The sequence below is a fragment of the Arvicola amphibius genome, chromosome 12 (assembly GCF_903992535.2).
Source record: "Arvicola amphibius chromosome 12, mArvAmp1.2, whole genome shotgun sequence".
In the NCBI taxonomy this organism is placed as follows: Eukaryota; Metazoa; Chordata; class Mammalia; order Rodentia; family Cricetidae; genus Arvicola; species Arvicola amphibius.
In genome coordinates, this window is record NC_052058.2 from 33,715,484 (window position 1) to 33,743,052 (window position 27,569).

The 27,569-nt window shown below is 49.8% G+C and overlaps 2 protein-coding genes across 2 annotated transcripts; both read left to right on the forward strand.

Annotated features, from left to right (window-relative positions):
• Positions 1-6,815: 6,815 nt before the first annotated feature.
• Positions 6,816-12,881, forward strand: Gdf2 (growth differentiation factor 2). The gene is made up of 2 exons (XM_038350071.1): positions 6,816-7,524; positions 10,366-12,881. Exons 1-2 carry the CDS (start codon positions 7,182-7,184, stop codon positions 11,307-11,309), a joined length of 1,287 nt encoding a protein of 428 aa, XP_038205999.1. The 5' UTR covers positions 6,816-7,181; the 3' UTR covers positions 11,310-12,881.
• A 5,296-nt stretch (positions 12,882-18,177) lies between these two features.
• Rbp3 (retinol binding protein 3) lies at positions 18,178-27,256 on the forward strand. The gene is made up of 4 exons (XM_038349866.1): positions 18,178-21,228; positions 22,864-23,054; positions 24,939-25,081; positions 26,569-27,256. The coding sequence occupies exons 1-4, from the start codon at positions 18,178-18,180 to the stop codon at positions 26,889-26,891; spliced, it is 3,708 nt and encodes a 1,235-aa protein (XP_038205794.1). The 3' UTR covers positions 26,892-27,256.
• The last annotated feature ends 313 nt before the right edge of the window (positions 27,257-27,569 follow it).

Genomic DNA, 27,569 nt, shown 5'->3' on the forward strand with positions numbered 1-27,569 from the left:
CTTTGCCTTCCTTGCAATGGTAATTCCTGAAGCCCCCAGCTGAACATTTTTTAAAGGAGAATACCAGTCCAATCTGAAGCAGATGCACTACAATCCCATCAGCCAAGTCCTGGAGCAATAATGTTGGTCAGAGCCTCAACAAAAGGACTGTAAATCTGCCAAAGCTAAGAGGGGAGAAGCAGCAGGGGTGTGTGTGCTGTTTAGTACGCTTTAAGGTAGTGTTCTAGGAAACACAGGTAAGATGGGGGACTGTGCACGCTACCCCCACCCAACCACCACATCTACCTGGGGCTGTGAGGTGCTCTGTTGTCTGCATAACCCTTCAGTGAGCTGAGCCCTGGGGAAGGGGAGTTGGCTGTGCAACAGCTTCGATTCCAGGCTGCCCCAGAGTGAACCACTAACTCCCAATTCCATGGCCCTCTACTCAGGTGGCCCGAGTAACCTGGGAAGCCCAGGCAATCTCTGAAGAAGGCTGCAGTGCCAGCATTTGTTGGCTGGGTGAGCTGCAAGAACATCCAGAATGGGTGAGTAAGAGAGATACGGGGACTTGAGGGACTCCGTCAGCATCCTCACTCCCTATCCTTGGAGGTGCTCCATGTACCCGGGGATATATGCATACACAGCTCCCCATGCTGATTAGTCAGTTGAGGGCCCTGCCCACCAACACTGGCTTAGTGTTTTGCCCATGAAGAGGCACACATAAAACTAAATAAGTCCTTCAAAGCTGTTGCAGATGGTGTCAGTGTCTCCAACTGACCTGCAGACCAGTTCTTTGCTGCCATGTCAAATGCCTCTGAAACATGGTGAAATATAATTATATGAATAGCAAAATAAAATACTGGTCCTTGAAATTACTCCATTCTTCCTTGCCATTGTTTTTCCCATTGAAATGTTTGCTCTCTTTCCAAATACCTGTGATAGCTTTATTTAGTTCTTTCTGGCATCTGCAATTTCTGGAAGATCACTGAGTTTCTCAAAGGCTTGCAACACCTCTGAGTCTTTATCTCTAAGTTTCTGAGACAAGTCAGAGCAACCTGAGAGACTGTGACTGGGGTCCAGCCATGCGCAGGGGGATAGCCTCCATGCACAGTGCATAGTATGCGGGGGTGGGGGGCTCTGTCTTCTGGGTGTATCAGAATGACTTTTTGAGGTGCAGTAAACTGGACGTGTGAATGATGACATCCCCACTACAATGGAAAGAGCTGGTGTCATTGCTGACCCCTCTGACTTCAACAGCAGCCTTTATTTCAGAAGTAGCATCTTTTCTGCCACACAACCACCTAGCAACTTAACAACCAATGAATGTCTCAGGAAAAAAAAAAGCCATGCATAACATAATGTGTTCACTAGAGTCTGATGAAGGCACAGGCAACTTCAGGTTTTGGTGCTGAGAGCTGCTTGAGTCAAGGGCAACATGGCCAGGACTACTTATAAATTTCCCATCCAGTAGCCCCTTCTGAGGGTGTAGTGGGGCTGTCTCAAAGACAGTGAACACAATCACTGCTAAGCAAGGTCTAAGTTTATGTCCAAATTTCGTCTTTCTCCTTAAAACCAAAACATAACATTACATTGTCTCAAGAACCAAAAAGTTCCAGAACACTGCCTAGATATTCATGGGTCTCTGAGGTCACTCAGTTGAGCCTGGGTTGGTCTGGAGAGAGAAATTTGGTACCTTGCCAGTGGGCTATGTTCTTGAACTTAAACACCATCTAAAAGGAAGGCTAGAGCATCTTAGAGTGTTGGGAGCAGTGAGATCCCAGATCCTGAATTTCTTGTAATCCCCTGATCTGAGTGCCTACAGCTGCTCTGAGCACGAGACCATCAGGAGTTCCTGATGGCAGGAGAGTGGTTTCTGGTGGGTTTGGCTGGGGCATGGCTATCTCTATATAATCTGCCCTTAAACACAATAAAGGGGGCATTCTTGGGAAATTCAAGGATGACCTGTGTCGCTGTCTCTCTGTCTGTGTGTGTCTGTGTATTTTAACCTCCAGCCCCCTTGCCCGAAGCTCGGTAACTGGGTAAAAGCACATAGAACGCAGACACAGGAGCGCGGTGCGCGGCATTAGAGAATAGCTCATCAGACCAAAAGCCAGACTTTGAGAAGCTTCAGGTTTGGTTCTGTTTTTATAGGAGTGTGAGAGCAGAGTCTTGGTGAAACCAGGTGGCTGGTTTGAGGTATTCCAATAAGAAACTCCGTGTGCATACATCATTCATGAACATACCATGAGAGCCACCAGATACCTATACCTAAGACTGCTTCCGTAGCCAGAATGGAAACAGAGCTGATATGATGGAGAAATTTACAGACGTCAGGGGAAAAGGTGAGAAGGCATGAGAGAAGGTCTTCAGAAGAGGAGGAGCAGCTGTGGGGTCAGAGAAGAAGGAAAAGCTGGTCTTGGCTGGAGGAGAACATTGCAGCTATCACCTGCATTGGAGCATGTGACCATGGTATGTCAAGGAGGTTAAGAGGCAACCTGTCTGAGAGACCAGAAGGAAAGCAGCTGATAAGGTCCGACTGTGGGCTGTGCACCACAGCACTGACATGTGAACTCAACTTAGTCTATGCTACTTTACCAACACCCAAAAATAAATATAAATGGAGACTGCACTTGGGTTTCCCGGCCACCCAGACCCAAATAATCACACAGAAACTATATTAAATACAACACTGTTCGACCAATGCCTTAGGCATATTCCTAACTAGCTCTTACCTCTTACATTAACCCATTTCTAATATCTTATATTTTACCATGAGGCTTGTAGTTTGCTACCTCTTACTTCTTGGGAGCCTACATGGCATCCACCTGACTCCACCTTCTTTTCTCCTCTCCTTCAGTTTAGTTTTCCTGCCTAAACAGTTGTCCTGCCATAGGTCAAAGCAGCTTCCCTATTAATCAATGGCAATAAAATATACTCACAGCATGCAGAGGGGAATCCCACATCAAACAAAAGCTTCCTCAGATGATGATGCTTCTCCAGGTTCTGTTCTCCTCCATTCTACTCCCCAAAGCTGGTGATGCTCACTGGAGTTTGGGTCTCCTTCCATGCCTCTGGTAATTGTCACTTAAGTCCCATCCAATCCTAGGCTCCCTCCTCTCATCTCTTCCAGTGCTCTTGATTGTATGAGTTGGGAGTGAAAAGGTGTGAGTATCTCTGTTTATTCATTCAAATATTTAGCATTTGCTATGTGTCAAATATCATGATAAACTATACAGCTGCCCCCCTGTAGGCGGAGACTGCTTATTTGTTTCCTGGCTACCCGGATCCAAAATAATTACACAAAAATTATATTAATTACAACACTTCTTGGCCAGTAGCTTAGGCTTGTTATTAACTAACTCTTACACCTTGAATGAACCCATTTCTATTCATCTGTATATCACCACGGGGCTCATGGTTTATCGGTAAGGTCTTCTTTGGCAGCTACATGGCATCTCTCTGACTCCACCTTCTTTCTTCCTCAATCTACTTGGAATTCCCACCTTACTGTATTCTGCCCTGCCATAGGCCAAAACAGCTTTATTCATTAACCAATAAAAGCAACACATATACAGAAGGACTTACACACACACACACACACACACCATCTTTGTGGACTCCAAATCCTTAGATTCAATCACCCTGGGATTGAAAACATTAAAAACAAACCTGCATCTGTACTGTGCATGTAAGACTTTTCCTCTAAAGAGTACGCTGTAACAACACGGTGTAATCTTACTTTACTTTAAAATACGTGTTGACTTTCAATGGACACATAGAAGTTGCTCGTATCCATAAGGTGCTACATAGCATTTTAATTTATATATACAATATAGTGATTAGATCAGAGAAATTACCTTATCAACAGGAGCATGCACTATTTCATTTCTGCATTTCCTTGTAGTTATTTTTAGCTTTTTAAAAGATTTGTTTTCATTTACGCATGCATGCATGCATGCATGGGTGTGTGTGTGCGTGTGTGTGCATGTGTGTGTGCATGCACGCACATCCATGTGTGTAGCATGTAAGTGCAGGTGCCCATAGAGACCAGAAGAGAGCATCAGATACCCTGGAACTGGAATTATAGGCAATTGTGAGCTGTCTGACATGGGTGATAGGAACTGAATTCAGTTCCTCTGAAGGAGCAGCAGTGTTTTTATCTGCTGAGCCATCTCTCCAGGTCATTTTGTAAATGGAATTGAAGCATCCTCAGACTTTGGTACGTGTAGGGGAAACCCTGGGACTCACCGCCCACTAAGTCTGTGGGACAGCTGTTTCTTCTTGTTTCATTTTGCAGAAGACTCACACAATTCTCCTATTTTATCAAAACTTTTATGCTTAGAGCAAATGCTTGGCAACACATATACCCGCATGTGCATATGTTCATGTGAGCACACATGCGCACACACGCACACATGTGCACGCACACACACATACACACACACACACACACACACACACACTGGGGAGGGTGTATAGCACATGAGCCCCATCAAATAAAGCCAAATCTAGTGTTCAGTTTGAACATGCATCAGAGCCACCTGTTAGGATCACACAGCTTTCTGCTCTGTTCTGAGCCTTTGTGTTTCTAACAACCTCCCAGGTGTTAGGGTGGCTGGTCATTGGATCAAACTTTCCGACTGGCCACTGTCACAGCCCCAGGCCAGGAGCATTCAGTGAATCTGTGCTTATCATGAGCCAGCTGGAAACGGGTTCTCAGGAAAGCTCTGCCCAGATCTGGTAAGCAATCCATCCTGGCTCTGCCTGCCTCCAGCCACTCCCTGCAGCTTCCACGGGGATGTATTTCCGTTTCCTCTGGACAACTGTCCGTAGCGTGTCTCCCAAAAGCTGCAGGAAACCAGGCACGGTGGTGCATGCCTTTAATCCCAGCACTTGGGAGGCAGAGGTAAGTGGATTTCTGCCAGTTCGAGACCAGCCTGGTCTACACAACTGGGGCTGTACAGAGAAACCCTGTCTTGAAAAAACAAAAACAAGGAATTGCAGGGAAGGGAGCGTGTGATCTGGGACAGAAGGGGTGTCTGATAGCCTAGGACGACCATGGTATGGAAACCCAGGTGAACCCATTCTCATGGCCATAAACGACAGACAAGACCCAAGTTCCCACCTTGGGAGAACAGGCTTCAGTGACACCTGAAAGAAATGGATGAATCAAATATGCCTCTTGTGTTCCCTCAGCTACGCCTCTCCCACAGCACAGCAGCTGCCTTGAGACGACGTGGTGACAGTCTGAAGCTTTCTTAATCCCGAAGCATTCCAGGCCACCAGAGTTTGGCAGGGACTCATAGTACATGTCTGAGTCTGTAACTCTGGGTGTTGCTGGGTTGTGAAACCGTAAAGGATTTTTATCTTTTATGTTTGGCCTGCCCCAGGTTTTCTTTACCATATGCTGCTATCATCAGTGGGGTGAAATTTTGTCAAGTTTTTTTAAAAATTGGGTAGCAGCCCTTTGCACTGCCCAGAGCTCAGCCTCTGAGTGTAGACGGGATCTCTTGACCCCAGCGGCTATGACGCGTCGTGAGACTGTCCAGATGGTCCTCTAGCTCCTCCCGGCCCGCTGGCATCGCCGTTCCAGCTGGCATTTGTTCCATTCCTCCTCTTCCAGCCCTGATACTTCTTACACTGAATCGGTACCCAGCACACTTCCTTATCCATCCTCCAGACAGTGTCTCCTCAATTGTGTCCTTTCCTTCTCCCCTGAATGTGTCCCTAAAGGGTAGATACAAGTTCTGTCTGCCCGTTCACCCTCCCACTCTGAGTCCTCTGACCACAGCCTGCCATGGTTCATCCTGCAAGCTCTGAACTTCCTTGGCCTTCTGTGCCCTCTCCCCAGAAGCCCCAACAGCACAGAACATCATACTCCATCTTCTCTGGAGTAGGCCACCACTCATTCCAAATATTTTTAGCTGTGCTCTTTCTTTGCTTTTAATTAATGCCACTTGTGTTGGAAATAGATGGAAGCTAAGCATGGGGACACCGCTCTTAATACACACGGTCCTTGAGCTGTCACAAGCAGCCTTCACAGGCTAGAAACCATCTCTGGGCATGGGATCCGTCTCAGAACCGCCTAACTGCTCCTGTGTACCCCAACTGCTGTGTGGGTCTCCTGACTGACAGGTACGATCCCGATGGCCTCCCCACTAACATGAATCAAGCCACCCCCTGAGCACATATGTACACACACACATAGACATACACACACCTACACAGGTACACTTGCACATGCCAGCACCACACAGACCAGGCACAGGGCTGGAGTTCAGGGTCTGGATACATATGTTTATGGTACTAAGGAGCAGCTGACCTAGACACAGAACTTCCTCCCCAGATCTAACTCCGTCAGACCGGCACTGGAGGCTTGCTTGAGCACAACTGCCCACTGCTAGGAGCTGCCGTGGCTGCCTTCATGTATGCTAACACACCTCCTAAATCCTTACCTCTCTGCTCCTGAAAGGGAGGCTGAAAGAGCTGAGGCCACATCTTGGGGGAACAAGCAAGGGAGTTGGGACTGGAGTCCTCATCTGTGTTGGCTGGGACATCACGGGCACGCTGAGTGTGCTAGGCCCATGCACACTTCATTCTTAATACTCAGGAGCCCTTTCCTCAGAGGACAGTGCCTAGTTACACCGTAGGTCCTGCTAACACAAATGCCGGTCTTCTCCAACCCTGCTGGAGTCCTCACCTCACCCCACCTTCCAGGCCCCCACAATTTGTGTTATCTTCTGGGTACTTGGTGAGCTTTCTACAATTGGGGAACTTCCTGACCTCATTTCCTGGATATTTTGTTCCTGTGGTCCAGGGGATGGGGCCAGTGTCCCTCTGCCTGGAGAGTCTTCTGACCAAGCCAGCAAGGAAATGAACGAAGATTCTAATTAGGGTGGATGACCCCCCGGAGAAATGCCGATCCTTTACAGTAGCCTGCGTCCTTCCCACCAGCCCGAGTGCTTGTCAGATGTTTATACAGTGTTCATTAAAGAGAGCTGCCTTAGATAAGAGGTCCGAGCATAGCATCCACACCCAGATAAGAAGCGTGGAGGCCTTCAGACTGCTTGGGAGAACCTGAGCCAGCACCGCTCCCTGCTGAGCAGTCAGCAGGACAATGTGGGCCCGCTCCTCTGGGGCTCCTCCTCGCTGCACCTGGTGACATACTACAACAGCCCGGCAGCCCCTCTTTAGGGCCCAAGATGTCCCCTGGGGCCTTCTGGGTGGCCCTGCTCTTGCTGTTCCTGCTGGTCTGTCCCACACACCAGAAGCCGCTGCAGGACTGGGTCCAGCCATCCCCAGGGGGAAACGCCCGCAGCTCACTGGGGTTGTCTGGAGGTGGAGAGGAGGGTGTCTTTGACTTGAAGATGTTCCTGGAGAACATGAAGATGGACTTCCTGCGCAGCCTTAACTTGAGCGGCATCCCCTCCCAGGACAAAACCAGAGTGGAGCCACCCCAGTACATGATCGACCTCTACAACAGGTACACGACCGACAAGTCGTCCACTCCGGCCTCCAACATCGTTCGGAGCTTCAGTGTGGAAGGTAGAGTGTGGAATTCCCGCAGGGTTCCGTGGGGTGGGACTATAGCACCCCGCCCCCACAGCAAAGTGGCTCTGCGAGGTGGTTTGGCCACTGACCACAAGCAGCTCTTCAAGCTTATACTGAAGTGAATCACAGTGTTAAAACAGGGCGAAAATGCAAATATCCCGTTGAGCTTTTCTGTGTGCCTAGTGGTTTCCCTAAAGGGCTGTGCAAATCATGGGGCTTGTCCATCAACACTGAAGACTCTGATTGACAGCCTGGCTCCTCCCCTGGGGCATAGCCTCATTTAAGCCAGCAGGTATCAAGGATGCCAGGCTTCTGCTTCCCTCTATCCCCTCCCTTCCTTTCTTCCTCTTTTCTCCCTCATTTCTTCTGCCTTCCATCTCCTTTGCATCCCTTCCTGCTTCTCCTATCCCCCCTCCCTCACTTCTCTCCTCCCCTTCCCTCTCCTCCCATTCCCTTCCTCCCGATTCTCTTCCTCTCTCCCTTCTTGTCCCCTTCAGACTTGAAAATAGAAACAAGCCTGTCTGTTTTGAAGTTTTAAAGGAAAGCCAGTTTCTGTTATAAAATCCTTTCTAAACCTAGACTTGAAAATGCTAGAAGAGATCCTCATTGTTTTTTAGATGGAATCTTTCTCAGCACAGTAGGCCTGTGTCTGCCTGTCCGATATGTTTTAAAATCAAGTGTCCTTGATTTTAAAAGACTAGAAAATAAACATGGAGGTGAGGTCCGTAGCTGCTAAGTCCTAGAATTCCAGAATCTGCGTAGAACGAGTTCCTGGACAGAAAGCTGGGTTGCCAGGACTGAGGAAGCCAGACCAGGCACACTTGCGGGGTACACTGGCCCTATTTGCTGCACAGAACCAGCTCCCCTTATCCTGTTAAAGGACAAGCATGCTGAGCACTCCTTCGTTTTCTGACTGCCCAACAAAAGATTCTAGGGAACTTGCCTTACTTCTTTAAAAAAATATGGATTCATTTTTTAAAAACATACAGTTTGCAGGTTTCCAGGCCCCTGGGATTGGCTATGATCTCTGCTTTAGAGAAAGGTTTTAGAGAAAGGTTTTCTTTGGGGGGAGGTGTTGTTTTGTTGTTGTTTTGTTTTTATTGCGGCCTAAATCATCCTATTCCATGGGCTTGAATGTGAAGCCCAGCCAGAGACACCAGTTCACCTACACATATATCCTTGACACATTTATTACACGCACTAGCAGCAGCAACAATATGCATGCATGCACACATACAAACATACATACATGACCTAGGAAACATCCATCTCTTCCCAGTAAGCATGTGATTTCTCGTGTCTGACAGTTGTCTGATGGCCTCTGTGGAGGTATGCCACGGTAAGATCACCTCAGGCCAGCCACGAATACAATGTGCAGTTCCCACTGTTCTGATATGCCATGGCATTCGCCATGTGATTCAGGAGCCAGAATGGGGCATCCATGCTGAGCGAGGAGACCACGGAGAGCCTGAGTAAAGGCCACAGAGAGCCTGAGTGAAGGCCACAGAGAGCCTGAGTGAAGGCCACAGAGAGCCTGAGTAAAGGCCACAGGCTTTGTTGCAGGCATTGGGCTTGCAGGGGTTGGGAGGGGGACAGAAGTGTTAACAGAACATCAACTATTAGCTCATGACTGGTCTGGAAGTACCGTGTGCTACCTTAATACAAGCAGGTAAGATGGGTCCCATTCTACAAGAGAGGAAACTGAGGCACTCAGAAACCCAAAACTTCCCAAGAATACCAGCTCAATTAGGAGCAGAGTCAGGACTGACACTTCCAATCTGTAGACCACTAGCTAGGTTTCAGCACAGCATGGGTCTCTGCTCACAGGAGTCTCCCTAATCTGAGAGAAACCAGGCCTGTTTCAAAGGTCCTATTGTGGTCCATAACTATAAAATGCAAATCACAAAACAGTGACTCACAGCTTCTAAATGACTTGCATCATGGATGTGGTTTTTATTTTTAATTCTCGTTTTTCCTTACTCCTGGTGAAGCTCTTGTGCCTGGTTTACACATTGCACATTACCACAGGCATGTGTGCGTACGGAAGGAACACTGTGTGCCAGGCTTAGAAACATCGGTACTTCCGGGCATCCTCTGGGTGTATCAGAATGTGTCTCCCCAGGATAGGCGGTGTGTGGGCAGAGACCCACAAATGGCAGTGTCAGTGGTCAAGCCGCAGCCTGAAATGGGAAGCTAGACAATTAGAAGGCTAAGAGAAAAATCCCCACCCTTTCCCGTGATGACAAAATCGTTAGGACGGAAATGCTTTTCCTCTTTTAAAAAATAAAAAGTGTCCACTTTCACTTTTGATGGAAGCTATTAACACATTCCAAATTATTTAAACACTCTTAGGCTGTGGGGTTTTTTTTTTTTACTTTATTTAACTATGGACTTTCTTTGGCCCCAGCCAGGACTGTAGAATCTTCATTCTAAAGCTGACAGTCTATTTCCTGGCCTGCCTTAGATGAGACTGCTAATTATCCGTGTGTACTCTAACAATAAACACTTCTGGATACTGATCTCCACATGTGTGAAGTTGGGATGATAACTAGATCCTCCCAAACTCAGTGCAATGCCAAGCACACAGTAGGTGTTCAATAAATAGTAGATACTATTAACCCTAAATGGAGGTACCTGCCTCTGTTTGTTTTTTTTTTTTTTCCTGAGGAAAAATAATCCCAAGAGCACCTTCCCGAATGCTCTTGACATGGAGTGGAGACAACAGTGACAAAATCTATTGTCCTAGATGTCCCTCACAGCAAACCAAAGATTAGGCATTGGTATCATTAAAAATGGGCACCAGACAGACACTCCCCGCGTGTGTTTGCGTTTCAGATGCTGTATCAACAGCTGCCACAGAGGACTTCCCCTTCCAGAAACACATCCTACTCTTCAACATCTCCATCCCTCGGCACGAGCAGATCACCAGGGCTGAGCTCCGCCTCTATGTCTCTTGCCAAAATCGCGTGGACTCCACTGGTGGGCTGGAAGGAAACATGGTTGTCTACGATGTTCTGGATGGAGGTGACACTTGGGATGGTGCCTCAGGGACCAGGACCTTCTTAGTATCTCAGGACATTCAGGACGAAGGCTGGGAGACCTTGGAAGTATCTAGTGCTGTGAAGAGATGGGTCAGGGCAGATTCCTCCACAAACAAGAATAAGTTAGAAGTCACAGTGGAGAGCCATAGGAAGGGCTGTGACACACTGGACATCAGTGTCCCACCAGGTTCCAAAAACCTGCCCTTCTTTGTCGTCTTCTCCAATGACCGTAGCAACGGGACCAAAGAGACCAGGCTGGAGCTGAAGGAGATGATCGGCCATGAGCAGGAGACCGTGCTTGTGAAGACATCCAGGAGCGGTTACCAGGAAGCAGGCGAGAGCCATGAGGAGGAGGAAGCAGATGGGCACACAGCTGTGGGACCTTTCTTAGCTAGAAGGAAGAGGAGCACTGGGGCCAGCAGCCACTGCCAGAGGACATCCCTCAGGGTGAACTTTGAGGACATAGGCTGGGACAGTTGGATCATTGCACCCAAGGAATACGATGCCTATGAGTGTAAAGGAGGCTGCTTCTTCCCACTGGCGGATGATGTGACACCCACAAAGCATGCCATTGTGCAGACCCTGGTGCATCTCAAGTTCCCCACGAAGGTGGGCAAAGCCTGCTGTGTTCCCACCAAACTGAGTCCCATCTCCATCCTCTACAAGGATGATATGGGGGTGCCAACCCTCAAGTACCACTATGAGGGAATGAGTGTGGCAGAGTGTGGGTGCAGGTAGTCCCTGCAGCCACTTGGGGTGGGGATGAAGGACAGGGAAGAGGTCCTGATAGGGTCCTGCAATGCTCCAGGCACAACAGGGGTTAAGATGATCTGAAACCATCCTGGAGAAGGAAAAGAATCACTGGCCCTTCATGTCTCCAGTGGCTTATCTCTTGTCTCCTCTGCTGAATTGACATTAACTGGAGTATATGGTTATATGGGTAGAATAGGAGACCCTGGAAGGGTTAGTGGGTAGAAAGAAAATGATGAAAAAGAAATGGGAGAAAGGGAGATGGGGGAATAGCAGAAAAGTAAGCAGAAACCAGCAGAAGATGCAAGTGATGTGTATGGAGTCATGGGAGTTCTAGGGTCCAGGAAGCCGAGACATGCAGGAAGGAAAGGAAGAGGTGAGCTCCATCCTTCATTTCACGTTAGTTTCCACACCCCACTGAGATGTGCACTGTGACCTCTGATTGTCAGTTATAGAGATCAAAACTCAGCAAGCAAGTTATGATAACTCGGTGGTAGGAGTCTGCCCTGAGTGTGGGGGCCCTAAAGCCTGGGACCTTCTGAAGCACCCCACTTTAACAGATCACTGGGTACTGAAGGAGTCATTAGATGTGGAAAGCCCAGCATAAGGCCAGGCAGGGCTGAGCCAGGTCCATACCCACCGCTTGCTGTGCCCATGTATGATCCGCTTGCTCCATGCCCATACTCACCCTGTGATGTCTGACCAAACCCCACCCCTGAGTAAATATCCCCAAGCAAGCACAGAATGGACAGGCAGTTCAGGACCTCCCTTCTGATGCTCGCTGTCATCTGAGCTGCTGTCACTTCTAGGGCAGTTCTCATGTGTTTCGGGGTCATGACAGACCATTTGCAATCCTTTATTCCAATTCTGTGATCATCGGGAGGGGCTACCTATGACTTGGGCCTCTGAAATGGACAGCAGCCCAGGCAGGAACATCTCCTGCCTGAGGGCTCCACAGAGAACAAGTCAGGGTTCGGATCTGTTGGGACCAAATGTGCTATTGGTTAATTATTTGAAGCTTGCCTATTTGCTTTCCTTGGTGACCTGCATTCAAATGATGAGAGGTCCAGCCTTACTGAGTGTGGTGTCCCAGCATCTGAAGACAGTCCTGTTGTTCACCTAATGCCATTGACTCTGCCAGCAGCTGCCAGCTTCCTTGAGTACTGTGTCCCCCAAGGAGGACAGTGTTTTCATTCCTGTGCCTCAGCCTCTCACTCCACTCTCCTGGTGGCTCATAGGACTAGATGGGGTAAGGAAGAGCCTGATGCCCTTGGCCAGGCAGGGCTCAGAGGGACTTGGGAAGATCTGGACCACTCTCATTGATTGATGCTCCCACATAATTTAAAACAATGAACTACATTAAATTACATGGAATCAATGGACGGCTTTAACAAACCACAATTAAGTATTATTGGTAGAGTTGAAGAAAAGATAAATTCCTGAGACATGCCAGGCAGTGTGGCATGGCAGTGTTATTTCTAGATGGTGGTGGGTGGTGATATCTTCTCTGGGTCCTATTGATGGTTCTCTATGCATGAGAAAAAAATACTTAGAAATCAAGTCTAATGTCTGGTATGTGTCTTTACTTAATGTGAGGTCAGAGTTGAGGGCTCTCCAGTTCCACAGCCCTGCCTACCTGCCTAATTAGCCCCTAGGATATGTGCCATCACTTTATCTGGGGTTTGGGAGTCAGGCAGGAGGGGCATAGAGCTTCCACAGGGTAAAGGTGTGTGGTATCTGCACAATGGGGTCAGCGAATGCATTTGTGTGTGTCTGTATGTGTCTCTCTGTGTGAGTATCTTGTGTGCTGGTATGAGCAACTGTGTGGACAGAAGTTTGCTAGAAGTTAGCTTCCCCACTTTATCTCTCCACAACACACACAGATACACACATCAGAGCAGAACATCTCTCTCCAGGAGACAGAAGACCTTAGGTTATTGCCACCCAGTGCCCAAGCGTGTCTCTGCTAGTGTCTGTCCACCATGCTCAGAAGCCCATCTCTCCAGACTAACTCTTCTCTCAAGCTCACCCCTGTTCTCCTTCCCCAGGCCAATGTCCTGCCCATTCCCACCCCCAATTTCTAGCTGCACAACCCACATGCCATCACCTGTGAGGGAGACCCCAAGCTCTACTACCACCCACTCTGGACTACTGGGTGTTCCAGCTCTGGAGAGCGTCAGTCCTGGCTCAGGGGAGCATCTCCCCCACCCCAAAGGACTCCACAGAAGACAAATCTGGGTCTGGTGTCCCTTACAGAAAACCATGAAGTCTGACTTTGCTGTTATAAAAAATGGACACTAGGAAGGTGCTCCTCTGCATGTGTTTGCATCTCAGATCCTGTCTCCACAGCCACCATGGAGGACTTCCCTTTCCAGAAACACATCCTGGTCTTCACCATCTCCATCGTCAGGCACATGACAATTGGTTACACAGTTCCAAGACCCAGAATGGGGAGCTGACATAACTCCTGGCTTGAGTCCCTCATGGTCATGAGTCCTCTGGAGGTAAGACCATAAGCCTTTTGCTTTGGTCAGTTCTGGGGGGCCAACATGCTCTGTGTCACAGGACAAACCGATGTGTCCCAGTACACAAGGACAGGACACACAAGGAGAGACTCATGATGGGTCTCTGGCTTTCATGCCACTGGGTTATTTTCGCATGGATTTAACAAAACTTGCTCACCCGCCGCCACGGGTTGAAACATAATATGGCCATTCTCTGGTCACTGACATGGTCGGTAAACCCACCTGCAGTGCTAAATTGGGCACAGCTCCTAAAGCACCTTTTATATATGGTACAGGGGTCACTGTGATGTTCAGGGAGATGCTGAAGCCATGGAAGGAGATTCCTGTCCTTCCACTGTTTGCAGAGAAGCCACCCTCTGCATCTGCCAGGAACAAGGGGAGAGAGCTGAAAAATGCTGAGAAAATGTGCCAGACACATGGACAGAGGGACAAATCTCTGGGAGTGGTGTCAGGCCTCATGAATCTAGGCAGACAGAATCTGTGCTTTGCTGCAGAATACCTGCCCTGGGGTCTGATGACCCTGCCATCTCTGTCCTAATATGTACCAAGGAAGCCCACAGGGTTTCACCAATCTGTGAGTTATAGGCAGCAAAACCAACCATCTCTCAAAGGCCAGCCAGTTATATCCACATGGCATCCCCATGGGAAACAGCTCAAGACATGCCATTCTCTGCCTTGCACGGCCCCAGCTTTGCCTTTAACAAGGATAGCAAGGAGACACCTCAGGTGATCTGCACTGGGTCAGACAGCACCAAGTTTAGAACCCCTTTCTCTTTTATAGAAGTCTGTGCTTTGTAAGTGATCACTCTAGACAGCCATGTGCTTGCCTTAGCTTTCCTTGGACACATCCTGCTCAGAAGATTACTGTTCGCCAGACAATGAACTTGTTCCACTACTACATATCCCTGCTCTCAGAAAAATGTTCCCACTGTCAGTCTCTGCAACATCCTCTCACCTGCATCCCTTTGGACTTGATTTTCCTGTAGTCCTGATAACTCCTAACATAGGAACGTCTTCATGGGGGCTGTAGAAGCCCATTTGCTATAGATGATAGGTTGAATGGTACACAGGTTTGAAGGGGGTCAGGGGCTCCTCTAGTCTATGTCACGTTTTGGGTCAAAGTGTTTATAAAGCAAAGACAATAAATAATAATCAGAAATGCCATGTGGGATTTGGAGCATTCATAAGTGTCCCATCTTTTATGTATTTGTGGTATGCACGTGAATGTATTCATGTTCTCATGTGTGTGCATGCATGTGGGGAGAGTTGTTCATGCATGTGGAGGCCAAAGGTTGGTGTCAGGTGTCCATCACTCCTATCTTGAGGCATGGTCTCTCACTTATACCCAGGCTCAGGGACTAGACCAACCTAGCTAGCTAGCCTGCTCTGGGGACCCTGCCTCTGCCTCCTATGAGCTGGGATTACATGTGAGCCACCATGCCCAGCTGACATTCGTGGTGGGTGCTGAGGGTCAGAACTCTAGTCCTTATGCTTCCGTGGCAAGAATTGTATCCACTGAGCCATCTCCCCAGACCACTTGCCCATTTTAAATGAAATAATCGAGATGGTAAGTAATTGGTTTCATTATAATGTCATAAAAAAAAAGCTAAAGTCAGGTCAAACCAAGAAACTGCGAGCTCATGTGCTTCTGGGGAAGAAGCAAGATTTGAGAATGCCAAGGCAGCCCTGACGAAAGTACCTGGGAAGTGGCTCTGCCTTATTTCTCTGTTGCTGTGACCGAATACTGACCAAAGACAACTTGGGGACTTCCAAGTGGCTCCTGATTGCCAAAGGAAAGTTTGGGGTAAGTATTTTTGATGAATTTTTACAAGTAATCTCTCTCTCTCTCTCTCTCTCTCTCTCTCTCTCTGTGTGTGTGTGTGTGTGTGTCTGTCTCTCTCTCTCTCTCTTCCTCCCTCCCTCTCTCCCTCCCTCCCTCTCTCCTGTCCTTTCCTCTCCCTCCTCCTTCCTCTCTCCCTCCCTCCCTCTCTCCTATCCTTTCCTCTCCCTCCTTCTCCTTCCTCTCTCCCTCCCTCTCTCTACCTCTTCCTGACCCCCTTCTCTCCCTCATATCTGTCTACCATGGGGTGATCAGCCTTTTCTAGCATGTTCTGCCACCAGCCTAAAGTCAATGGAGCCAGTAGAAAGCTCTGCAACCATGAACCAATTTAAGATTTTCCTCTTTTAACTTGTCCGTGTCTGGTATTTTGACGCCATGGTGCAAGACTGACAAGAAGGCCCCGGCATTAAAATAATGGACAGTCGGATAGTGAACAGATAAATGTATTAACAGATAGCTCTCCTACAGACATACCTCTGTCTATAACCTAATCCAGATTTCGTGACACTGAGCCAAGGTATCATGTCCCCCGGGCAGTGGAAAGGGTTGTAGTAGTTGTCCAGCCCACGCTGGACAGCTGTTCATTTACATACACAAGGACCCTCTGCCTCCTACCCTTAGAGGGCATCTCTAAGAGATACATGCTTCCCCCAGAACAGCATTATTTCTGATAGTCTCTGCTTCTCCCTGTCAAGAGTTTAGCTTAGGCTCCAGCAGTGACAGATACGCATCCTCAGAGGAACTCTGACAGCATGCTTGGAGTTGGGGCTTCCCAGGCGGAGATTGAAAAGGCTCAGTCCCTGCTGAGAGGTCTGTGTCTTCCCACCCTGGTCTGATTCTGACAGTAAATCTTCCTTGTTTCCATTGGCTGCAAGCAGGGGAGTGATGAGACCATATGTCCCTTGGGTATTAAACAAATCCTAATGAGCTAAAAATATGTTCGTTTTAGCGAACTGACCTCTTTGGCCTTTGTAAACTACTTGGTAAACATCTTCAGATAATGATTTCCAGAAACTGTCTTGTGGGTTTCCAGTTTGTAGGGTAAGCTCTCTCATCCTCATCCCAAAGACCCCCTTCTCTGGCTCTGACACCACGGGGCTATCTGCCATTCACTGAGCCCGGCTAGTGTGTTCTAGACACAATTCAAGAAGCCAGAAGGAGGGCATAGGAAATGGCCGCACCAACTGCTATTCCCTGTCTGTACACCCCCACCCTCCCCTACAATCTGACCTAGGGTTATCTGCTAAATGAGAGAATGTGCCCACTAAGAGGCTGGCTGGGCAAAGCAGGGGTTCTAGGTGTGGGCTCCATGGCAGGTGTTCTTAGATATCCAGGGCAAGTCACAAGCAAAATCCATAGCCCTTTCATGAGGAAAAGGCCATGCATAGCAACGCATCTGGGACTGGCTCCCAGGTGTATTCCCACAGGAATGAGAGTGACCTGTAGTCTCTGTGTGACTTGGGGCCACCAAGAGCCACTCACTTCTCATTGCAAGCACTGGGCTGAAGCTGAACCCTTAGCCAACAGGAGTCTTCACGCACACAGAGAACAATGCTCACTTGATCTCACAGTTAACCTGATCTGATCTGGAGCTACTGAGGCCGTGTTCCTCTAACCTGTCACACTGGATATGGAAATCCCGACACTTCATTTATCTTGTTGCAAATTTGTGAGGGGACCTTGTTGTACCGAGAAGCATAAGCAGGGTATAGGAACACACTTCAGTTCTTGAGCCCAGCAACGGTCCCAGACTCGGCCTTGGCACTGAGATAATGGTGGACTTCCTAGCCTCTTCTCACTGCTTCTCACGGGTCCCCATCTGAAATGGTGAGATCAATTAGCTACTGAACTCCCTGGCAACAAAATATATATGTGACCTGTTATAGACTTGTGATGGCGCCCTCATTGGTAACTTTCAGACACTGCACTGCTTTGTGAAAACTTTCATGTTTAATCTACCCAATAACTCACATAGCCTCCTGAATAAATGAGATGTTTTCCTAATCTATGGAAGAGACAGCCGCAGAACCTCCAACTACATCTACCTGATTCCAGAGCCGTGGGTCACCCACAGTAGTGGGAAAATGATATTTATTTGTAGATTAACAACTCCCATTTGCAAGGCTTTAGTAAACACTGTGAGTGTGGAAAGCACAGCACAGGACCTACTGCGTGGCAGGAGCTCAAAATAAACACAACTGTTTGTGTCACTCTGTGCAGACATGGCTCAGCAAGATGAGATGCCGTGTTTCTTCCGGGTCAAACCACCCTGGCCTCTTCTTCCTAGTGCCCTGGTGCACGCACTTGAATTAGACAGGATTAAAGGCTTACCAGAGCTGGAAGCCTCACATCTAACTCCCACGCTGAGCCCCAGACCTTCTGTCTGCCTGCTAAGAAGGACAAGGGAGAAAGGCAGCTGTGAGAGCAGGATCCCGGTCTTGTAGACAGTTAAGGGAGCTCTAACTCAGGAGACAGGGCTCCTGGGATCCCAATGATGAGAGAATGGGTCCTGGTCTTGCCCACACTGCTCTGTGTTCTGGCAGACCCCATGCAGCACCTGTTCCAGTCGAGCCTGGTGCTGGACCTGGCCAAGGTCCTCTTGGATAACTACTGCTTCCCCGAGAACCTGATGGGAATGCAAGCAGCCATTGAGCAGGCTATGAAGAGTCGTGAGATTCTGGGCATCTCAGACCCTCAGACGCTGGCCCATGTGCTGACAGCCGGAGTGCAGAGTTCCTTGAATGACCCACGCCTCTTTATCTCCTATGAGCCCACCACCCTCGAGGCTCCCCAGCCAGCAGCGACACTCACCAACCTCACCCAAGAAGAACTGCTGGCCCAGCTACAGAAGAGCATCCACCATGAAGTCCTTGAGGGCAACGTGGGTTACCTAAGAGTGGATGACCTCCCCGGCCAGGAGGTACTGAGTGAGCTGGGGGGGTTCTTGGTGACCCATATGTGGAGGCAGCTCATGGACACCTCGTCCTTGGTCCTCGATCTCCGGGACTGTGCTGGTGGGCACATCTCTGGGATCCCTTATTTCATCTCCTACTTGTACCCTGGGAACACCGTCATGCACGTGGATACCATCTATGATCGCCCCTCCAATACCACCACCGAGATCTGGACCCTGCCCAAGGTCCTAGGGGAGAGATACAGCGCTGACAAAGACGTGGTAGTCCTCACCAGTGGACGCACTGGGGGTGTGGCTGAGGACATCGCCTACATCCTCAAGCAGATGCGGAGGGGCATCGTGGTGGGCGAGCGGACGGAGGGTGGTGCCCTGGACCTGCAGAAGCTGAGAATAGGCCAGTCCAACTTCTTCCTCACACTGCCTGTGTCCAGGTCCCTGGGGCCCTTGGGAGGAGGTGGCCAGACGTGGGAAGGCAGTGGAGTGCTGCCCTGCGTGGGGATACCAGCAGAGAAAGCTCTAGAAAAGGCCTTGGCCATCCTCACCCTGCGCCGTGCCCTTCCAGGGGTGGTGCTCCGGCTTCAGGAAGCCCTGCAGGACTATTACACACTGGTGGACCGAGTGCCAGGCCTGCTACACCGCCTGGCTAGCATGGACTTCTCAGCTGTGGTCTCGGAGGAAGACCTAGTGACAAAGCTCAATGCTGGCTTGCAGGCTGTATCCGAGGATCCCAGGCTCCTGGTGAGAGTCACTGGACCCAGAGAAAGCTCCTCTAGGCTTGAGACTGGGCCTAACGACCCTCCAGAAGCCGCTCCTGAGGTGCCCAAGGAAGAAGCTGCTCTGAGGGCCCTAGTGGACTCTGTGTTTCAGGTATCCGTGCTGCCGGGCAACGTGGGCTACCTGCGCTTTGACAGATTTGCTGACACTTCTGCGCTGAGGGTACTGGGCCCTTATGTGCTGCGCCAGGTGTGGGAGCCCCTGCAGGACACAGAGCACCTCATCATGGACCTGCGCCACAATCCTGGGGGGCCATCCTCTACTGTGCCTCTGTTGCTATCCTATTTCCAGGGCCCCGAGGCTGGCCCTATGCGCCTCTTCACCACCTATGACCGCCGCAACAATGTCACCCAGGAACACTTCAGTCACAGGGAGCTGCTAGGCCAACGATACGGCCACCAGCGTGGGGTGTATCTGCTTACGAGTCACAGAACGGCTACCGCTGCTGAGGAGTTCGCCTTCCTAATGCAGTCCCTGGGTTGGGCCACCCTGGTAGGTGAAATCACAGCAGGGAGCCTGCTGCACACCTGCACGGTGCCGCTGCTGGACTCGCCGGAGGGCGGCTTGGCACTCACTGTACCTGTGCTCACCTTTATTGACAACCACGGCGAGGCCTGGCTGGGTGGTGGTGTGGTGCCGGATGCCATTGTGTTGGCTGAAGAGGCCTTAGAGAGAGCTCAGGAGGTTCTGGACTTCCATCGCAGCCTGGGTACCTTGGTAGAAGGCACCGGTCGCCTGCTGGAGGCTCACTACGCCAGGCCAGAGGTCGCGGGGCAGGCCAGAGCTCTCCTACGCTCCAAGCTGGCGCAAGGAGCCTACCGCACGGCTGTGGACTTGGAGTCACTGGCTTCGCAGCTCACAGCTGACCTGCAGGAGGTATCTGAGGACCATCGCCTGCTGGTGTTCCACAGCCCTGGTGAGCTGGTAGCAGAGGAGGTGCCTCTGCCACCCCCTGCTGTTCCCTCCCCAGAGGAACTCTCCTATCTCATCGAGGCTCTGTTCAAAACCGATGTGCTACCAGGTCAGCTGGGCTACTTGCGTTTCGATGCCATGGCTGAGCTTGAGACAGTGAAGGCCATCGGGCCTCAGCTAGTACGACTGGTGTGGCAGAGGCTCGTGGACACAGCGGCTCTGGTTGTTGACCTGCGCTACAATCCTGGCAGCTACTCTTCGGCAGTGCCCCTGCTCTGCTCCTATTTTTTCGAGGCGGAACCCCGCCAGCACCTCTATTCTGTTTTTGATAGGGCCACATCTAGGGTCACAGAGATATGGACCTTGCCACTGGTTGCTGGGAAACGCTATGGTCCCCACAAGGACCTCTACATCCTCATGAGCCACACCAGTGGCTCTGCAGCCGAGGCCTTTGCTCATACCATGCAGGACCTACAGCGGGCCACAGTCATTGGAGAGCCCACAGCCGGAGGGGCACTCTCTGTGGGCATCTACCAGGTGGGCAACAGCACCTTATATGCCTCCATGCCTACCCAGATGGCTCTGAGTGCTACCACTGGCGAGGCCTGGGACTTGGCTGGTGTGGAACCCGACATCACTGTGCCCATGAGTGAGGCCCTTTCCACAGCCCAGGACATAGTAGCCCTGCGCGCCAAGGTGCCCACAGTACTGCAGACAGCTGGGAAGCTAGTGGCAGATAACTATGCCTCCCCTGAGTTGGGAGCCAAGATGGCTGCCAAGCTGAGTCGTCTGCAGAGCCGGTATGCAAGGGTGACTTCAGAAGGGGCCTTAGCTGAGATGCTGGGAGCAGACCTGCAAATGCTCTCTGGCGACCCACACCTGAAGACAGCACACATCCCAGAAGATGCCAAAGATCGCATTCCTGGAATTGTGCCCATGCAGGTAAGATACAAGAAAGACTTGGCCTGGTCCAGTCCTGGGAGTGAGTTGTTCCCGTTGTCAGCATGTGTGTGCCTACATGCGCAATGCAAGACTGTATCTCCAGGTAGAAGACAAGAGTTCTCATGAGTTTATCAGTGATGGGGAAGGGAGTCGCCAAGTTGTCTGAGGCTCCAACAGGGGATTTTCCCCTTCTGGAAAGGATGAAGTTTATGTGGGTGCACTGTGTCCTTAGAGGTAAAGCGTTTAGATGCGACACGGGTTCTGGAGTGGCTGGGCACTAAGGCGCATCCCAAAAGCCTGTGTGCAGAGTCCACTTGTCATCCTCCCTCCAAACAATGACCAGTACACATCCTGACGTGAGGTGTGTGAATATTTGTCTGTTCCAAGGAACAGCTTGATGGGGAGTTTGAAGCAAAGTGGCTGCAGTCAGAAAACTTGAAAGTCAGCACCAAAGAACCTCGGAGCACCAATGGGTGCTGATTGTGGCAGCTGGGAGGGTGTGGAAAGGGAAATGACCAGGGTAAGGCCAAACTGCATGGGATTCACAGAGCCCCCCCCCCTCCCGGCCCCGTGCCATTCTACCTAAACCTTCCATCACAGAGCTCTCCCACCACCTCTCCACCCACTCTCTCACCAGTGGCTTGGCTGGGAGGTGCTAAGAGGACAAGGAGGAAGTAAGGGCATGGCAGATACTGCTGGCACCTGGCAAGTGTGGGGAGTGCCTCCGAGAACCAGCCCTCTGCTGGCGAAAGGCGTCTCTCAGCGTCTGTCCTCCAACCGTGGGAGATCAGGACTCTCGCATGCTAGGGCTACATAGACTTCTGCCACATGGAAACATCTAGAGGCAGAGAGCACAAAGATATAAGACTCAAGTTTCCACAGGGAGCCGGCAGCAGGGCAAGCGCCTGAAATCAGACAAGAGCTACGGGAAAGGAAGGGCTCTGGGCCACTGTCAAGACCACCTCTGTCTAGGTCATTGAGTCCCACCACCTACAACAGTATGTGGGGGAGAACAAGTAGAGCCATACTGGCAGGGGGGGTCTGTACTAGGTTTCCAGGACCCCGATTTCCAAAACTGTCAAGTTTTTTTTTTGCCTGTGTATTTGTTTTGATTTGTTTTTCCAGCACAGCCAGGGTCAGAGAGTGAAAGAGCGGATTGAATTTGAAGTGGATTCTTTTTTCACCTGTTCCTGTCTGTAATGGTCTCAGACAAGTTAGTCACCTTGTCTGTGCTGCAGAAGTGTCCTGGAAAGATAAAATTAATTGTGTCGCTATACAGGATGACTGTCAAATGTGATGAGGGCTACGAAGGACCTGTCCCAGGGCCAGGCCGCTGAAAAAGATTGCTAATTTCTTGCCTTCATGTCTCAGCAGAGGAGATGGGCCCAGGGACGTAAGGAGTGTCTGGTGAAGCTGGAAGAGCCATAACTCTCCAGACACCAGCTGAGGGACTGGTAGACTGAGCATTCTCTGCAAGGATGTCACACATGGCTCCCATCCCAGGCCCATCGCCCGCATGCTACCCTCCCAGCTACCACTAACTCTTTCCCATTTCCTCAGTAGCCCGTGGCACCGCTCTCCCGGGCTCTGCCTTTTACTGCTCTCCTGATCTAAGCGAGGCTTCCACTCTTTCAGATCCCTTCCCCGGAAGCCTTCGAAGATCTGATCAAGTTTTCTTTCCACACAAACGTGCTGGAGGACAACATTGGCTACCTGAGGTTCGACATGTTTGGGGACTGTGAGCTGCTTACCCAGGTCTCTGAGCTGCTGGTGGAACATGTCTGGAAAAAGATTGTGCACACGGACGCCCTGATCATCGACATGAGGTCAGTGCATGAGGCAGAGATTCCAGGCTGAGCCATGGTACTGGCTGAAGGCAGGCAGAGCTCCAGGCCAAAGCAGAGGGCGTGGGGGACCCCACGACACAATCAAGGAGCTGAAAGGAACCAGGCCACCAGTCTGTCAGGGATCTGGCCAGCTAGCCCATAAGTTCAAATCTTATTAGCTGAAAGGACTTCAGCACTGGTAATTTTTTAAGCTCCCCCGTGATCTCAATGTGTATTTCGGATGAAGAGTTACCCCACATCTGTTGCCAGGCAAAAGAAATCAAATGATGGGGAGCAGGGATAAGAAAGATAAAAACTGCTGATCCATGGCCCCATGCCAACCCTATGTCAGTAGCTCTGGGGGTGGGGGTTGTATAATCCATAATCCTGATTGTCAGCCCTCCACTGTGGTTGTACTTCTGCAACATCACTCCCAAGACAGCCATTCTCCTGGGCACCACAAAGCCAGGGTCCCTAGGACAACTTGAAAATGAACAGATGCTGTTGTAACAAGAAATCTTTAAATGACAAAATGGTTGTTGGACATCTTCACTCACTCACCTCCCTTTGCTTCTGAAAAAAAGAAAGAAAAACAGTTCTTATGGGGTGAGTTCCTCCCACTGACCCCCATCATCACCAACCCCACTCCTCCAAGCAGAAGAGTCCTCGGGCAGTGGGCAGACTCAAGCCTCCCCCCAGACCCAGGCCTATTGGTGGGTATGTCCCGGGCACCACCCGCCAGTACGAGAAAGATCAGGCTGCATGTCTCCCATGTGAACCTTTTCCACTTCCCTGCTGCTGGAGAAAGACTCAAGCAGCTGCCCACCTAAGCACCCAGGCCTGTTGTAATTGCAGCTCTTGCATGACTACAAATAGTCACTAGGTGGCGCTGAATCACAGCGAGCCTGGCCTCCTCCCTGCGAGATCGTTTTCTGTGGCCAGGTTTTCTACACACCCAGCTGGTCACTTTATTCCTTAGACACCTTAACGAATACCAGAGCCAACACCAGGGCAAGCATCTTTTTTTTAAATTAAATATCTTCCTTATTTTTTAAGGAGAAGCCCAGCTGCAGACACCCTTGGCCTAGACTGTTCTGACTTGGGGTTGGGGGTCAGATGCTGAGGGCAAGAGCCCTGATGGCTCCTGACTGTCCGCTGGAAGAGTCTCCTGATGCATTGTCATCCCCAGAGAGGCAAGGGTCATGCAAGGTTGAATGCATCCCACCCCCCTGTACTCCCACAATCTTGAGTTTTCTACCACATCAAGGGTCGCTAGTAACTTGGGTTGCTACTCTTAATAGATTCTGTGTTCTATTCATACGCAGTATGGATGCAGAGGAGCAGTCCATGGTTTATATGTGGGAAAACAATTTCAACAAATTCCTAATTACAGGACTCATCAGAGCCTCTAATACACTAATATACATGAGCAGGCTCCAAATCCAGGATTTTCTTTTCATTCTTTTTGATTCTTTCTTTTGTTATTATTGCTGTTGTTCTTTTGAGATAGGGTCTCACTGTGTAGTCCCAGATGACTTGGAACTCACTATGAAGCCATGATGGCCTTGAACTTGCGGAATCCCCCATCCTCTGCCTCTCATGTGCTGGGATTAAGAGTGCGAGCTGCCACACCCGGCCAGTATTTTCTGAAAGTAATTGATCACAGACTCTTTTAGTCTCAAGAAGCTCGTGCTTTGTGGAATCCCCTGGATCCTGTCACCCATGGAACTGCGAAGGCTCCCCTTGAGTAGCTACATTAACAAGGGACAAAGGGCAGAGATGTCGTGAAATTAGAACCCTTCTGCACAGGACAAAGACCCAAGCTCTAGGGGACTCTGAGCATCTCTCTGTGAGCCCAACCCTCTTTGTCTCTGCTTCCCTCAGGTTCAACATTGGCGGCCCCACCTCCTCCATCTCAGCCCTGTGTTCCTACTTCTTTGATGAGTCACCCCCTATTCTGCTGGACAAGATCTACAGCCGACCCAATGACTCTGTCAGCGAACTCTGGACCCACACTCAGCTCACAGGTAAATGAAGTCTTTTTCTCCCTGTTCTCATTTTAAAACTTTCTTGGAAAAAAAAAACAGAGAAAGACAACTTGAGAGTATATAAAAATAACAATAACAGATCATATGGTCTCTGTTCTGGTCCATTGGACGTAATATCAGGACACCCTTCAGGATCTGAGAGCACACGTCTAGAGAAGAAAAGTGGGCATTAGACGGCTTGAATGTCTTGTCTAGGATCCTTCAGCTGACAAGTGAAAGAGCCAAGATTCGAATGTTACTTTGCTTGACACCTGCATGTCCCCCACTCTTGACGGTAGTGTTAGCAGCCTGTAGAACAAATGCAGAACCAGGACACCCCCACCACACACACACACACACACACACACACACACACACACACACACACACCTTGCTAATCAAATGGGTGTTTTCAGAGCTTGTCTTGTTTGAACTCTCGGTAGCAGCTCATCACAACTGTCTGGAGAAACGTCCAGATTCTAACAGGCCTTCCTTTACTTGTCTGGGCCCGAGAACATCCAGAGCAGCAGAAGCATCCCTGGATTTCATAGACCCCTGACTCCCAAAGCCATGTTTCTTGGTGAATGGCCTCCCTCCCTCTGCCCAGCATGCAGAATCAAGGGCCCTGTGTGGATCCTGTATTCCCATCCCCCACGAGGCCATAAGGGATGCCAATAGGGTACCTCTGACCGGAGATGTGCCTGTTTCCTTTCTACACTTTCCCATTGCATGAGTGTTTTGTCACCATAGCTTCCAGGATTTATCCAATAACACTGAAAACTCTCAAGGAGAAAAACAATCAGAATCAGGTGAATTCTAAATTTAAACAGATGTTCAAAACCAGAAGGTTAGGATAACCTCAGATTTAAAGATTCTAGAACACCTTCTGCCACTAAGACCCTAAATGTGAGTGGTCCTTACTGAGATGGATTTTCAGTGTAACATCCACACCAGATTTAGAACACCTGTTTCAGAAATGAGAGAAAGGATAGGGGGAGCCCTAACAGGAGAAGTGGGCAGGGAGAAGCAGAGAGCTGAACCCCTGTGCTTCGGTGCAATGATTTCATTTTAAATAAATGTGTCTTTGACATATTGTCTAATCAAATCATGATTAAAGTTAATTTTGTCTGTTTAACTTTATAACTATACAAGCTTGTTTACTTTTATACTTGTTAATGTAGCTACTCAAAAGTTTCAACCAACCACCAAACAATGAAGTAACAAATGTTGCTCTTCTGGGGGCCCAAAGCAAAGAGACTCTCCGGTTAGAGTTGGGGGTACCATTACTCAGGACACAGCTGCATGCCAAAAACTCAGGAAAAGGCATGCCTTTCTTGCCTGAAACACAGAGGCAGCCTGAGGCCAGTGGCCCACATATCGACACAAAAGAGCAAGACTAACCCTGTGTTCCTCTTCATCTCATCTGGATAGTGCAGAAATGGTGAGGTGTTGATTTGCTTCTGTGCTGAAGGGCCTCTGTCTTCCAGGTGAGCGCTACGGTTCCAAGAAAAATGTGGCCATCCTCACGAGTGGTGTGACAGCTGGCGCCGCTGAGGAATTCACTTACATCATGAAGAGGCTGGGCCGGGCATTGGTCGTTGGTGAAGTGACCAGTGGAGGCTGCCAGCCACCACAGACCTACCACGTGGATGACACCCACCTCTACATCACCATCCCCACAGCTCGCTCTGTGGGTGCCGCAGACGGCAGCTCGTGGGAAGGGGTGGGTGTGACACCTGATGTGATTGTTCCTTCAGAAGTGGCCCTTACAAGAGCCAAGGAGACCCTCCAGCGGGCCCTGGGAGTGTGACGCAGAAACCGAGGGTCCCCAAGAAGGGTCTCCACGGCAAGAGTAGCAATGGCAGGTCCTCTGGGCCACTGCTGGGGCTCTAGTACGAGCCTATCACCAGCCACAGATGTAAAGCACACGTGAGAGTAGCTTTCTGTAGTAGCCGTCCTTTCAAGAAGCCAAGGAGAGACGTGCTTAATGCTGGTAGTACTTTCCAATGTTTCAGCTATTCTTTAACTTGGGACGGCACTATCCTCTGTAAGTTCCTCCTTTATGGATAATATCACTGAGTCAAGATGCTTTTAATACCCAAACAAGCCTATGGTAGAGTAATATCCCAAATCAAACCACCCTAAGTCTGAGCCCATTTCTGTCCTTTATCTGACTTCCTGTATCCACAATACCCTCTTGAGACTATCAGAGAATAACAATGGTGTTGAGTAGATGGCTTCTGTGTGATCTTTCAGCAGTGCTGTGCAATTTGAGGCTGTTGCACATCTATCTGTGTGTTTCTGGTACTCAGCGGCCACCTGCAGCTCATGGCTTCTGAGGTTAGAGCCCTTCCTTATGTATCCCATCGCTCCCCCACGACCCTGTGGTTATGACTTGACCCACCAAACACCTGTCACCTTTGTTCTCATCTGCCCCGTGGTCTTGGGTGCGCAGTCATCACATTTGAATGGCAGGATAACAGGATGC

Coding starts and splice junctions, on each gene's coding strand:
- Gdf2 (XM_038350071.1), top strand. CDS start 7,182: ATGTCCCCTGGGGCCTTCTGGGTGGCCCTGCTCTTGCTGTTCCTGCTG. Junction 7,525..10,365: donor TCGGAGCTTCAGTGTGGAAG/GTAGAGTGTGGA, acceptor TTTGCGTTTCAG/ATGCTGTATCAACAGCTGCC.
- Rbp3 (XM_038349866.1), top strand. CDS start 18,178: ATGATGAGAGAATGGGTCCTGGTCTTGCCCACACTGCTCTGTGTTCTG. Junction 21,229..22,863: donor CTGGAATTGTGCCCATGCAG/GTAAGATACAAG, acceptor CCACTCTTTCAG/ATCCCTTCCCCGGAAGCCTT. Junction 25,082..26,568: donor GACCCACACTCAGCTCACAG/GTAAATGAAGTC, acceptor TCTGTCTTCCAG/GTGAGCGCTACGGTTCCAAG.